This window comes from Ranitomeya variabilis, chromosome 1, assembly GCF_051348905.1.
Source record: "Ranitomeya variabilis isolate aRanVar5 chromosome 1, aRanVar5.hap1, whole genome shotgun sequence".
NCBI classification, from domain to species: Eukaryota; Metazoa; Chordata; class Amphibia; order Anura; family Dendrobatidae; genus Ranitomeya; species Ranitomeya variabilis.
The window spans coordinates 1063305797-1063319363 of NC_135232.1; the positions used below are offsets into that span (position 1 = coordinate 1063305797).

General features: G+C 42.9%; 1 protein-coding gene across 1 annotated transcript in view; it reads right to left on the reverse strand.

The window, feature by feature from the left end:
* Positions 1–8176: 8176 nt before the first annotated feature.
* Positions 8177–13567, reverse strand: part of NSUN7 (NOP2/Sun RNA methyltransferase family member 7) — a 91932-nt gene continuing 86541 nt past the window's right edge. Inside the window, exons 11-12 of the mRNA XM_077279868.1 lie at positions 13039–13162; positions 8177–8851 (exon numbers count right to left, since the gene is read on the reverse strand). Coding sequence (XP_077135983.1) covers positions 8258–8851; positions 13039–13162 — 718 coding nt within the window. The 3' untranslated portion in view covers positions 8177–8257. The remainder of the gene's footprint in view (positions 8852–13038; positions 13163–13567) is intronic.

Below are 13567 nucleotides of genomic sequence, written 5' to 3' on the forward strand. Positions count from 1 at the left end.
TGGGGCCCCATACATAATAGATAGCTGCTCGTTCAGCTGGCAGCTATCTCTCCGGACTCCTTCATACACGCTGGGCACTCCTGTTTTTTCAACATGATAACCACTGTCAGACTCTTCTGCTGGCAGCCAGTCTTGCAGATAATAAAAGGATTATCAGACCAAAACAGGATGTTCCGGACCCATATCTTCCCCGGCATCTCCCAAAAAAAACATTAGACTGCTGTATGAGTCGGCCAATATTGACGGAGTCATTAAAACTTAGTTTAATGTTCATGGAAGCCTAAACGACCTAACTCAACTAAGGACTATCCATTCCCAACCACTAAATGACCACTGATCTGCTATGTACACGCCGGTCAGCGGTTGATTGCCTGTTTACAGTGGCCGGCCAGAATTCCATGCTCATAGACCATTTGTTAATCTGATCTATACGTGTATATGAAGTAGCATCGTTAGTGGCAGCACATCTGTTTACACAGAACGATGTGCTGTCGAGAACAATGATTTTAATGCCACCATGAATGTCACAATTAGGGTTGAGCGACTTTTGCTTTTTTAGGATCGAGTTGGGTTTTGTGAAACCCGACCTTCTCAAAAGTCGGATCGTGTGAAATCGGCCGATTCTACTGTAAAGTCGGGTTCCGGTCCCGGAACACGAAACCCAATGCAAGTCAATGTGCATGCATATCTCTCTCTCTCTCTCTCCCTCCTCTCTCTCTCCTCTCTCTCTCCTCTCTCTCTCCTCTCTCTCCTCTCTCACTCTCTCTCTCTCTCCTCCGTGCATATATTGTATTTGACTCCGGAAATCACTGCAGCCCAAACGGTAATATGGCTCTATGACGCCGCAGAAACCGGGCCGGAACCTATGTCATCACGCTGCCCACAATTAATTGGCTGAAAAAATGGCGGGGAAGGCGTCATTCAAAACGCGACTTTGGCGCCAAGATCGCGTACCGCATGGCCGACCCCACGCTGGGATCGGGTCGGGTTTCATGAGACGCCGACTTTGCCAAAAGTCGGCGACTTATGAAAATGACCGATCCGTTTCGCTCAACCCTAGTCACAATCACTGGATGAACGAGCATTTTGCTAATTTGTCAGGCGATTACTGGCCTGTTTACACAAGCTAATAATCCGCTCGTTCTTGATTTTGTAAATGGACCTTAAGGGCTCATTCACACTGCACGGATCCATGCTGTACAGATGACTAATACATAAAAAGTAATTGATCTCTACTGTGAGACACCATTGTACTGATCAGTCCGCAGCCTCTGAGCGCAATGTGCCGCCTTGTACAAGATAGCAGACGAAACTTGGTGGTAGTCGCCCCCCGCCGTGATTGTGACATTACTGGCTTGCAAGGAATACTCCGACGGAGCGTAGACTTGGGTTATTAGCTGCAGTAATTCGCTGCTGATTGCCTGCGTGCCTGGAGGACAGGTACTAATGAGAACAATAAATTAAACAGGCTGGAAAAATTGTTCACACAGAATATCAACTAATTATATTTCATTCTTATTATCATCCTTGAAAAAAAAAAAGTAAAATAAAAATAAATGCATTCATTACTTTTAAGTAATTTGACAAAGTACAAAATAAAATGTACATTGTTTACATGACATGCTGCCTATAATAGAGGAGATAAAAGCGAGGAGGCGGCAGCTTCTAATTCATTTAATAAAAACCACAATTTGTCTTTAAGGTTTAAATCAGCAAAAAATAAAAGCACCAGAGATTGAGCAAAGGCAGAAGTAATTTTCTGAGTCCTTAAGAGCTTTCAGTACTCCCTGTATTGTGGGTAAAGTGTATGTAGCAGGAAGTCTGTGTGTGGGGGCCTGGGGGGCAGCTACAGCCAATAGCTGCAGAGCAAGAAGTCTGTGAGGGGGGCAGCTACAGCCAATAGCTGCAGAGCAAGAAGTCTGTGGGGGGGGGGCAGCTACAGCCAATAGCTGCAGAACAGCAAGTCTGTGGGGAGCAGCTACAGCCAATAGCTGCAGAGCAGGAAGTCTGTGTGTGTGTGTGTGTGTGGGGGGGCAGCTACAGCCAATAGCTGCAGAGCAAGAAGTCTGTGAGGGGGGCAGCTACAGCCAATAGCTGCAGAGCAAGAAGTCTGCGAGGGGGGCAGCTACAGCCAATAGCTGCAGAGCAAGAAGTCTGTGAGGGGGGGCAGCTACAGCCAATAGCTGCAGAGCAAGAAGTCTGTGGGGGGGGCAGCTACAGCCAATAGCTGCAGAACAGCAAGTCTGTGGGGAGCAGCTACAGCCAATAGTTGCAGAGCAGGAAGTCTGTGTGTGTGTGTGTGGGGGGGCAGCTACAGCCAATAGCTGCAGAGCAAGAAGTCTGTGGGGGGGGCAGCTACAGCCAATAGCTGCAGAGCAAGAAGTCTGTGGGGGGGCAGCTACAGCCAATAGCTGCAGAGCAGGAAGTCTGTGGGGAACAGCTACAGCCAATAGCTGCACAGCAAGAAGTCTGTGGGGGGCATCTATACCCAATAGCTGTAGAGCAGGAAGTCTGTGGGAGGCAGCTACAGCCAATAGCTGCAGAACAGCAAGTCTGTGGGGGGGGCAGCTATAGCCAATAGCTGCAGAGCAGGAAGTCTGTGGGGAGCAACTACAGCCAATAGCTACAGAGCAGGAAGTCTGTAGGGGGAAGCTACAGCCAATAGCTGCAGAACAGCAAGTCTGTAGGGGGCAGCTATAGCCAATAGCTGTAGAGCAGGAAGTCTGTGGGGAGCAACTACAGCCAATAGCTGCAGAGCAGGAAGTCTGTGGGGAGCAACTACAGCCAATAGCTGCAGAGCAGGAAGTCTGTAGGGGGAAGCTACAGCCAATTGCTGCACATTAAGACGTGATTCAAGAGGGGCATCAAAATATGGTGACCACACCCCAAGACAAAAAAAAAGGTTTTAAAAAGAATTTTTTTTGCCCAATAGAAGAAAAGCATAAAAATATGTAAATCTGATTTATATAGACTGTTGTATTTCTATGTACCCCAAAACTATGCCACTAACAAACAACTCATTCCAAAAGATGCTTTTTGCTCTTTTATCACCCCAGTTCTGGCCAACTTTGCCAAAATGGGAGGGACATTTGCATAGCTAAGCCCTGTCCATTTATGCCACAATAATGGAATATATTTCACCAGAAATGTTACTTTAGTCAGTGACTGGAGTATATTTCAGGCAGTGCTGCATGTCAGTAGTAAAGTGTGCCTAATTCATTAAGTGGCGTGCCCTCCCTACTCTCCTCAAAGGAGTGCAGACAAGAACTTGAGGTGTTATACCTGGCAGCCAATCAGATTACTTGTTTTATCCCATAGAATCAGTGATCTAATTGGTTGCTTAGTACAGCCCCTGCAGTTCTGTTCTGCACTAGTTTAATAATATTATATGCTAGGCAAAGATAGGTAGCTGACACATATCAGGAGTACAAGCCCTCCCTACTCCCCTCCAGTCAGTGCCAGTGTGTTGCCCCATCCCGGACCAACTTTTTACTATTGATGCTGCCTATGCAGCATCAATAGTAAAAAGATATAATGTAAAAAATAATTAAAAAAAAAATAAAATTGTGATATTCTTAGCGAGACCGCTAAGTCATTTGGGTAATTTCGCAATGCATCACTGGGAACGGAAGCTATGCATCGGGACAGCTTTGGTGGACGCCAGAGGGTGAGTATATAACTATTTTTTATTTTAATTTTTTTAACAGGGATATGGTGCCCACACTGCTATATACTACGTGGGCTGTTATATACTGCGTGGCTGCTATATACTATGTGGGCAGTGTGATATACTGCATGGGCTGTGTTATATACTATGTGGCTGTGCTATATATTACGTGGGCTGTGTTATATACTACGTGGCTGCTATATACTACGTGGCTGTGTTACGTGGGCTGTGCTATGTACTATGTGGCTGCTATATACTACGCGGCTGTCTGTTATATACTACGTGGCTGTGTTATATACTATGTGGCTGTCTGTGTTACGTGGGCTGTGCTATATACTATGTGGCTGCTATATACTACGTGGCTGTGTTATATACTATGTGGCTGTGCTAAGCGCAACGTACATACATACATATTCTAGAATACCCAATGCGTTAGAATCAGGCCACCATCTAGTAGATAAAATAAATGTCTACACATAGAATAGGTGTGTGTGTATATATATATATATATATATATATATATATATATATATATATATATATAAAATATCATTGACACACACATATATATATCTATATATTTCATAGAGAGTTAGATAGCAGAATAGCTGATAATTCAATTGTCGGGTTCTGTAAAATCATTGCAGAACCCGATAGGATATGAGACATGGTTTACATACAGTAAACCATTGCATATCCATTAGATTTATACAGTATATGTCCCTGACTAATAATTTTAGTTGTGTGTGTGTGTGTGTGTGTGTGTGTGTGTGTGTGTGTGTGTGTGTGTGTGTGTGTGTGAAATTTTGGATCTGTGTTAAATTAAAGGATTCATTCCCGGAAAAAACTGGTGTGGGCTCCCGCACGATTTTCTCCACCAGAGAGGGAAAGCCAGTGACTGAGGGCAGATATTAATAGCCATGGTTATTGGCCCCCCCAGTGTCTACCGCTGACATCACTGAGGCTGCGCTGACTCCCCGCCTGACACGGTGAACTTGACAGCGTGGGAGAAAGTTTAGAAACTTTCCCACACTAATGAGTTCATGTCCGGTCAGGTGGGGAGGCTGCGCAGGCAGCTTTTCATTCATTCCTCCGTGGTTTACAGCCCGGCCGGTAGCATTAGCACCGCTCCAGTTGTAAACTATTTAACCCCTTGAGATGGTTTGCAGCGTGGGACTTGACTGTAAGGCGTACAGGTATGGGATATTGTTGCTTTTTTATTTTAATTTTTTTTTACTGAAGAACGAGGGCTTTGCTTGAATTGAGAGTGTAATAAAGATGTTAAACCTGTGTGTGTTTCATTATTTCATTAAAAGAGATTATTCTTAATGTGTGTGTGTATTTTTAACCCTTTCCTACTATTGGATTAATAATGGATAGGTGTCTTATTGACACCTCTCCATTATTAACCAGGCTTAATGTCACCTTACAATAGCAAGGTGACATTAACTCCTTATAACCCCATATGCCAATGCTACAGGGCAGTGGGAAGAGAGAGGCTAAGTGCCAGAATAGGGGCATCATACAGTTGCACCTTTTCTGGGGTGGCTGGGGGAAGATTTTTGTAGCGGGGGGAGGAGGGGCCAATAACCATGGTCCCTCTCTAGGCTATTAATATCCACGCTAGTTTTTTCCATGAATTAATCCTTTCATTTAACACCTACAGCTCCAAAATTTTACACACACACACACACACACACACACACACACACACACACACACACACTACTAACATTATTAGTGAGGGACATATAAAAATATAACGGATAAGCAATGGTTTACTGTATGTAAACCATGTCTCATATCCTGTCGGGTTCTGTATTGATTTAGCAAAAGCCGACAAATAAATTACCGGCTATTCTGCTATCTAGCTCTGTATGAAATATAAAGATATATATATATATATCTCAATACTATAGAAGAAAGAATCCTGCACCGCTGCAACACCTGAGCCCAAATATCCACTGTGTGTGATTACCACGTCAAATACACCGCCCTTTCGTATTCAGTGGTGCCAAACCCTGTAAACAATTGCATAAATCCATATACTGAAGAGAAAAAAGGGTGGCATTCACGGTTTCTAAAATATATTCTTTATTGTGATGATTTAAAACATCTTCAGCGGGGGGTGTAGAATGGGAAGAAAAAAAATTGGTCGACGGACGTTTCGCGCTCTCTTGCGCTTCTGCAGGATCCACAGAAGCGCAAGGGAGCACGAAACGGCCATCGTCCGATTTTTTTCTTCCTGTTGTACATCCCCCCGCTGAAGATGTTTTAAATCGTCACAATAAAAATTGGATTTTAGAAACTGAGTGCCACCCTTTTTTCTCTCTCTAAATAGATAGATAGATAGAGAGAAGAGAGAGTGTATATATGTTTTCACGAATATTTGAGCCCATGGATCCATTATATGTCCATTTTGCAAGCCGGCGAGAAAATCTCGCCATACGGATGTCACACGGATGCTTAGATGCGAGAAAATCGCATCCTCGCACTGCACACGGATGACATACGGATCACTGTTCAGGGAACATTTGTGCGATTCTTGGGAGTGCAAAACAGACCGATTTTTTATACGTTATGTGTGACTCCGGCCTTATGGTCATATGCAGACTAACTTCTCTTAATGTTTATGTCAGTGATGCAGGTGAAAAGTTATTCACTTGAGGCTATGTGCCCACGTTGCAGAAATGCTGCGGAAATGTCTGCAGCATTTCCGAGACTCCCTACCGCGGGTAAAACGCATGCGGAATTCGCATGCGTGCTCCCGCAAAACACAAGCGTTTTTAGCGTGCAGAATGCTAGCGTTTTCCAAGCATCACTTGGAAAAGGGATTGACAGGTTGGTCACACTTTTCAAGCATAGTACTTGACAAGTGTGACCAACTTTTTACTATTGATGTTGCCTATGCATAGAATGTAAAAGACAGAATGTTAAAAATAATTAAAAAAATAAAAAATATGGTTATTCTCACCTTCCGGAGGCCCCCGATCTCCTCAGCGGCGCTCCCGGTACGTTCGGTTCCCAGGGATGCTTTGCGTAAAGGACCTTAGTGACGTCACTGTCGCGTGACCGCGACGTCATCCCAGGTCCTTGGCGCAATGCATCCCTGGGAACGGAAGCCGCTGCGTGCACTGCTGAGAGGCGGGTGGACTTCGGGGGCCATCAGAAGGGGAGTATATCCATATTTTTTATTTTCATTCTTTTTTTTTTTACATGAATATGGATCCCAGGGCCTAAAGGAGAGTCTCCTCTCCTCCAAACCCTGGGTACCATAGCCACATGCGTAAAGTGAGCGTTTCAATGCAATCCTATGGAGGCGGAATCGCCGTGATTCCGCAGAAATATTGAATATGCTGCGGATTTTACCGCTATGCGATTCCGCAGGGGGAAAATCCACAGCATGAGCACAGCAACTGCGGAATCCCATAGGATTTTCCATGCGTTGTACAGTACCATGTACACCTATGGAAAACAAAATCCGCAGTGCACATGCTGCGGAAAATACCAGGCGGAAACGCTGCGTTGTATTTTCCACAGCATGTCAATTCTTTGTGCAGATTCCGCAGAGTTTTACACCTGCTCCTCAATAGGAATCCACAGGTGTTAAAACGCTGGAAATCCACGGTAAATCCGCGGGTAATCCGCAGTGCATTAGTACATAGCCTAAGTGTGCAAATAGCTTTAGTGGTTTGAGTAGTCGTCATGTTACCGCTCTTATGCTAAGTATAGGAAGGGGCAGTAAACTGCATTTTTGCTTGAGGTACAGGAAAATCTAGCTTCACCTCTGATGAAGGCACTGGTAAGTGATAGAAGCATTGAGTAATATGATCATCACCTCACTGATTATGACAGATCAGTTAAAAGATCTTGTATATTGTATCATGCCTGAAACTGATGCCCTAAGGATGTGTGGGCTCTGGTCTCCCTTGCACTCCTGACAAAAAGGCACCATAAATGCACTGTCTGAGTATAGTCTAACATTAAAAAACAAAGGTTGTGTACTAGACATTTTATTTTACTTTTAGTTAATGCTGCAGTTATAAAAATTACAAAAATTGTAGCAAAAATGTGAGAAAAATTGAAAAAAAAAAAATTAGCCCTATCCTAACAAGAGAGGATAGGGGATAGATGTGAAATAGGATGGAAGCACCGGACCACTGAGTGGGATTTCTCACCTGCCTCTTTGTCCACAGCATTTTCATGAGTCGCTTCACGTAAATGTGATGTGAGGGCGTCAGTGGCTTCATGGCCCTGTGACAACTGTGACTGCTGTGATACTGATTAAGCTCGCTCACCTGGATATTTACCTGTTCCGGTGAGGTTTTGGTGTTTTTCACATGCATAGTCTTTAGCACAATTCTTGCAATAAAAAAGGTCTTTAGTATCATGAACCAGTACCTATTTCACGACATTTACACTCCTAGGTAATAATAATGTGTAATAGACCAATAGGGTTAATGTGTTGTGATTTCACATAAGTATGAGATACAAAAAAAAACTCGGCAATAGAAATTAGTAATTTTAGTAAAAATTATCTCAGCGTTACTACAGAATACAACCAAACGTTACATTAATAATATAAACTTCTCAATGCCACGGCTTAGGATGTCGCACTGCAGTGGAAGGTGGCATCTGCTTGGGTTTGCCAGTCTGTGGCAACGTTGGTATATAGGAGCTCTGCGTGGAGTGGGTGATCCTGGCTCCTGGATACCAGCGCTGATACAAGGAGCGGCCTGGACTCTGGATCGGAGTCATGGATAATGGAGGCGTTACAGGAGGCAACAAAATCTGCACTGGCTTTAGCACAATCTTATCTCCTGGTTTTGGCCTGACGATGCTTGGTTGTCTTTCTAACATTATGGAGATAGCAGGTTGTCCATTTGTAGTTCTCACTGTTGAGCTGTTTGTAGGAATTGCTCCAAGCTTAGTTGGCTTTCTCATCAGAACACTGTTCTTTGGATCTTGTTGTATTCTTGGGCTGATCAGATTATTTTCCCTGTTCAGGAACTCGTTGATTTTTGTCTGAGTTACTGATGGGCCATGAATACTTTTCTGAGCTTTTACTTTTGACTTTTTCTTCTCTTTTTTTGATGATTTTGGAGCTTCAATACCATTAAGAAGACCCTTAGAAGCAGCTCGAGCCAACACATCTTTACAAGAGACGGATTCCGTTGGGTCCTTCTAAGATAGATACAAAAAAAATTAAAATCTGTGATATCATGGTAATAATTTAGGACAAGGTGGGGTCATGCATAGAGACTGTTGCCTAAAATACTGAGATTATTTTCAATCCTCCTCTGGGAAATAAATGTAAGCTGGAATCTGAATGGATGTGTGGGGTAATGCTGACAAGAGGGAGCTCATCAATGGAAGCAGACAGTCATTGCAGCCACATATCCCCATTATGTAGTTTTTCTGTATTTTCATTACTATGAAAATTGTACATTCACACTGAAGGTATCAAAACTATGAATTAACACATGTGGAATTATATACTTAACAAAAAAGTGTGAAACAACTGAAATTATGACTTATATTATAGGTTCTTAAAAGTAGCCACCTTTTGCTTTGATGACTGCTTTGCACACTCTTGGCATTCTTTTGATGAGCTTCAAGAGGTAGTCACCGGGAATGGTCTTCCAACAATCTTGAAGGAGTTCCCAGAGATGCTTAGCACTTGTTGGCCCTTTTGCCTTCACTCTGCGGTCCAGCTCACCCCAAACCATCTCGATTGGGTTCAGGTCGGGTGACTGTGGAGGCCAGGTCATCTGGCGTAGCACCCCATCACTCTCCTTCTTGGTCAAATAGCCCTTACACAGCCTGGAGGTGTGTTTGGGGTCATTGTCCCGTTGAAAAATAAATGATGGTCCAACTAAAGGCAAACCGGATGGAATAGCATCTATGCTTCTTGGTGGGAACCAGGCATGTAGAGTCCATCCGTTCACCTTTTCTGCGTCGCACAAAGACACGGTGGTTGGAACCAAAGATCTCAAATTTGGACTCATCAGACCAAAGCACAGATTTCCACTGGTCTAATGTCCATTCCTGGTGTTCTTTAGCCCAAAAAAGTCTCTTCTGCTTGTTGCCTGTCCTTAGCAGTGGTTTCCTAGCAGCTATTTTACCATGAAGGCCTGCTGCACAAAGTCTCCTCTTAACAGTTGTTGTAGAGATGTGTCTGCTGCTAGAACTCTGTGTGGCATTGACCTGGTCTCTAATCTGAGCTGCTGTTAACCTGCGATTTCTGAGGCTGGTGGCTCGGATAAACTTATCCTCAGAAGCAGAGGTGACTCTTGGTCTTCCTTTCCTGGGACGGTCCTCATGTGAGCCAGTTTCTTTGTAGCGCTTGATGGTCTTTGCCACTGTACTTGGGGACACTTTCAATGTTTTCCCAATTTTTCGGACTGACTGACCTTCATTTCTTAAAGTAATGATGGCCACTCGTTTTTCTTTACTTAGTTGCTTTTTTCTTGCCATAATACAAATTCTAACAGTCTATTCAGTAGGACTATCAGCTGTGTATCCACCAGACTTCTGCACAACACAACTCATGGTCCCAACACCATTTATAAGGCAAGAAATCCCACTTGTTAAACCTGACAGGGCACACCTGTGAAGTGAAAACCATTCCCGGTGACTACCTCTTGAAGTTCATCAAGAGAATGCCAAGAGTGTGCAAAGCAGTCATCAAAGCAAAAGGTGGCTACTTTGAAGAACCTAGAATATAAGACATAATTTCAGTTGTTTCACACTTTTTTGTTAAGTATATAATTCTACATGTGTTAATTCATAGTTTTGATGCCTTCAGTGTGAATGTACAATTTTCATAGTCATGAAAATACAGAAAAATCTTTAAATGAAATCTTTAAATGAGAAGGTGTGTCCAAACTTTTGGTCTGTACTGTATATCCGGATTATTTCTTCCTTTACTTTCACAAAACTTAAAAATGAAACCACTTTTTTTTTGTTTTAATTAGGAATGTCTTATTTAATCCGCTCATAATGACTTTTCCTTTTTGCTTACTGTTTTTCCAAGAGCCATATCTTTTTTTATTTTGCCTTTATTGTAGCTTTGTGAGTTCTTGTTTTTTGCTTCACAAGTTGCAGTTTGTATGACATCATAAACATTAAAATATAATGTCATTTCTTTTCCCATTTTTCATTACAACTTTGTGAAATCAAATCAAATGTCACCATTATTTTTTTAGGGGTGTTGATTTCTCAGTGTTCATTGTTTGGTAAAAATGACCTGTCCAAAATGGTTTTTCAGGTGAGTACTATTATGCTCATATCAATCCAGTGGTTAAAAAAAATCCATAAATTACAAAAAAAATTATTTATGCCACTATATTGTTTTCAATAGAACTTTGAGGGCTTGATGCTTGCGTGGCAAGTTGACATTTTTATTTATACAATTTGGGGAGCATACAACATTTTGATCACTCGTATTACATTTTTTTGGAGGGGTAAGGGGATATGGTTAAACAACAAAAAAAAACAAATTAATTTTATATTTTCATAGATTGTACTTTTACAGATGTGGCAATATCAAATACACTCACCGGCCACTTTATTAGGTACACCATGCTAGTAACGGGTTGGACCCCCTTTTGCCTTCAGAACTGCCTCAATTCTTCGTGGCATAGATTCAACAAGGTGCTGGAAGCATTCCTCAGAGATTTTGGTCCATATTGACATGATGGCATCACACAGTTGCCGCAGATTTGTCGGCTGCACATCCCAAAGATGCTCCATACAAGGCAGGATGGATCCATGCTTTCATGTTGTTTACGCCAAATTCTGACCCTACCATCCGAATGTCGCAGCAGAAATCGAGACTCATCAGACCAAGCAACGTTTTTCCAATCTTCTACTGTCCAATTTCGATGAGCTTGTACAAATTGTAGCCTCAGTTTCCTGTTCTTAGCTGAAAGGAGTGGTACCCGGTGTGGTCTTCTGCTGCTGTAGCCCATCTGCCTCAAAGTTCGACGCACTGTGCGTTCAGAGATGCTCTTAGGCCTACCTTGGTTGTAACGGGTGGCGATTTGAGTCACTGTTGCCTTTCTATCAGCTCGAACCAGTCTGCCCATTCTCCTCTGACCTCTGGCATCAACAAGGCATTTCCGCCCACAGAACTGCCGCTCACTGGATTTTTTTTCTTTTTCGGACCATTCTCTGTAAACCCTAGAGATGGTTGTGCGTGAAAATCCCAGTAGATCAGCAGTTTCTGAAATACTCAGACCAGCCCTTCTGGCACCAACAACCATGCCACGTTCAAAGGCACTCAAATCACCTTTCTTCCCCATACTGATGCTCGGTTTGAACTGCAGGAGATTGTCTTGACCATGTCTACATGCCTAAATGCACTGAGTTGCCGCCATGTGATTGGCTGATTAGAAATTAAGTGTTAACAAGAAGTTGGACAGGTGTACCTAATAAAGTGGCCAGTGAGTGTATGTTTATATTTTTTTTTACAAAATATATATATATCTTTATTTTGGAATTGGTGAAAGGTGGGTGACTTAAGGTTTTAGGTCTTCTTATAATTTTTAAAACATTTTGTGCAGTAGCCTGCCGCAGCCAATAACAGAAGTCGAAGTAGCTCCAGAATTAAACATTTCCGTCCGGCGGCGGCTACCACTTTCTCACAACAGCTAATTGAATGGGGGTTCCAGGAGTCAGACCCCGGCTGATAAGACATTGATTACCTATCCTAAGGATAGCCCAACAATGATAAAGTAGAGGATAACCTCTTTAATGGCTTTCAACTGTGGCTCATACAGTGGGATCCTGAGGAATATTTCCTGCATATGATATTAATGTCCTTTAATGATAAAAGCTTGCCTTCATGAAACAACCCTTCAACTAATTCTGATTGACCCCATGTCTTCTCCAATTCCTTTTGTGTAAAATAGGCGGTTGCCAACTAACTAACTGTTGTGCCTGGCCTGAACTCTGCCGGCTCAGAGTGGTCACAGCGGTCACAGACTGCTCCTGTTGGAAGATTCTGTGACTTCTGCGAAGGGCACGTTGACAGAGCAGGGTCTTCACTTCCATTCTGTTCTGTTGACGTCTCTGCCAATGTCATGCTGATGGACAGCTGGCTCTCAGCTACCTAACTGCGGGGAGACAGCTGTCAATCAGTGTGATGTCTGCAGTAACGCCCCCATAGACAAAGGAGATCAGAAGAAAAGATGCTGATCTGTTGACAAGGAGTGAAATGAAGCAGGGGAATCGCCGACTGAGCAGCAAAGATCAACCCCGTGTAGAAAAGGAAGTCATGGCTAACTCGTTTAAGAGATTTTTTTCATTTGAACAGCCCAGTTACACACTATTCATTGGCCATTTCTTGACTGTTCCATATGCATTACCTCTCTTGTTAAGACTGCGACAAAACAACCATTGGAAGTTTTTGATGGTTCCACTTTAAAAAAGTTCTCAGAGGCCGATTCAACTTCTTTTGAAGAGCAAAGAGATATAAGAGGAGGGCTGATCCTAAAACGTAACATAGATCATCAGTGGCTGAAATGTGACATTCACGACACAGAAATGCAATAGAACTGAGAGCAAAACTTACTACACTAAGAGTCAAAACATCCTTCAATCTGAAGCTGCACAATTTGAGGGGCATCGCATAGAGGAGTGGAGATGTACCCAATTCATACCTTAGTAGCAATGACCACCACCATGCATGGCACCACTAGTTGTTTAGTTTCCCACCAACAACCATAAGCTTTACCAGTTTGTCTTATCTGTGACTAAAAAGTTGCTGTTCGGTTGCTCCAGTACATTAGTGAAGTTGCGGACAACACGGAATTATTATACTTCTATGACTATTGGGAATATTTATCCATACTGTCTAATCCTTACACAGAACAAACTAAAGCTGCATTTACACTG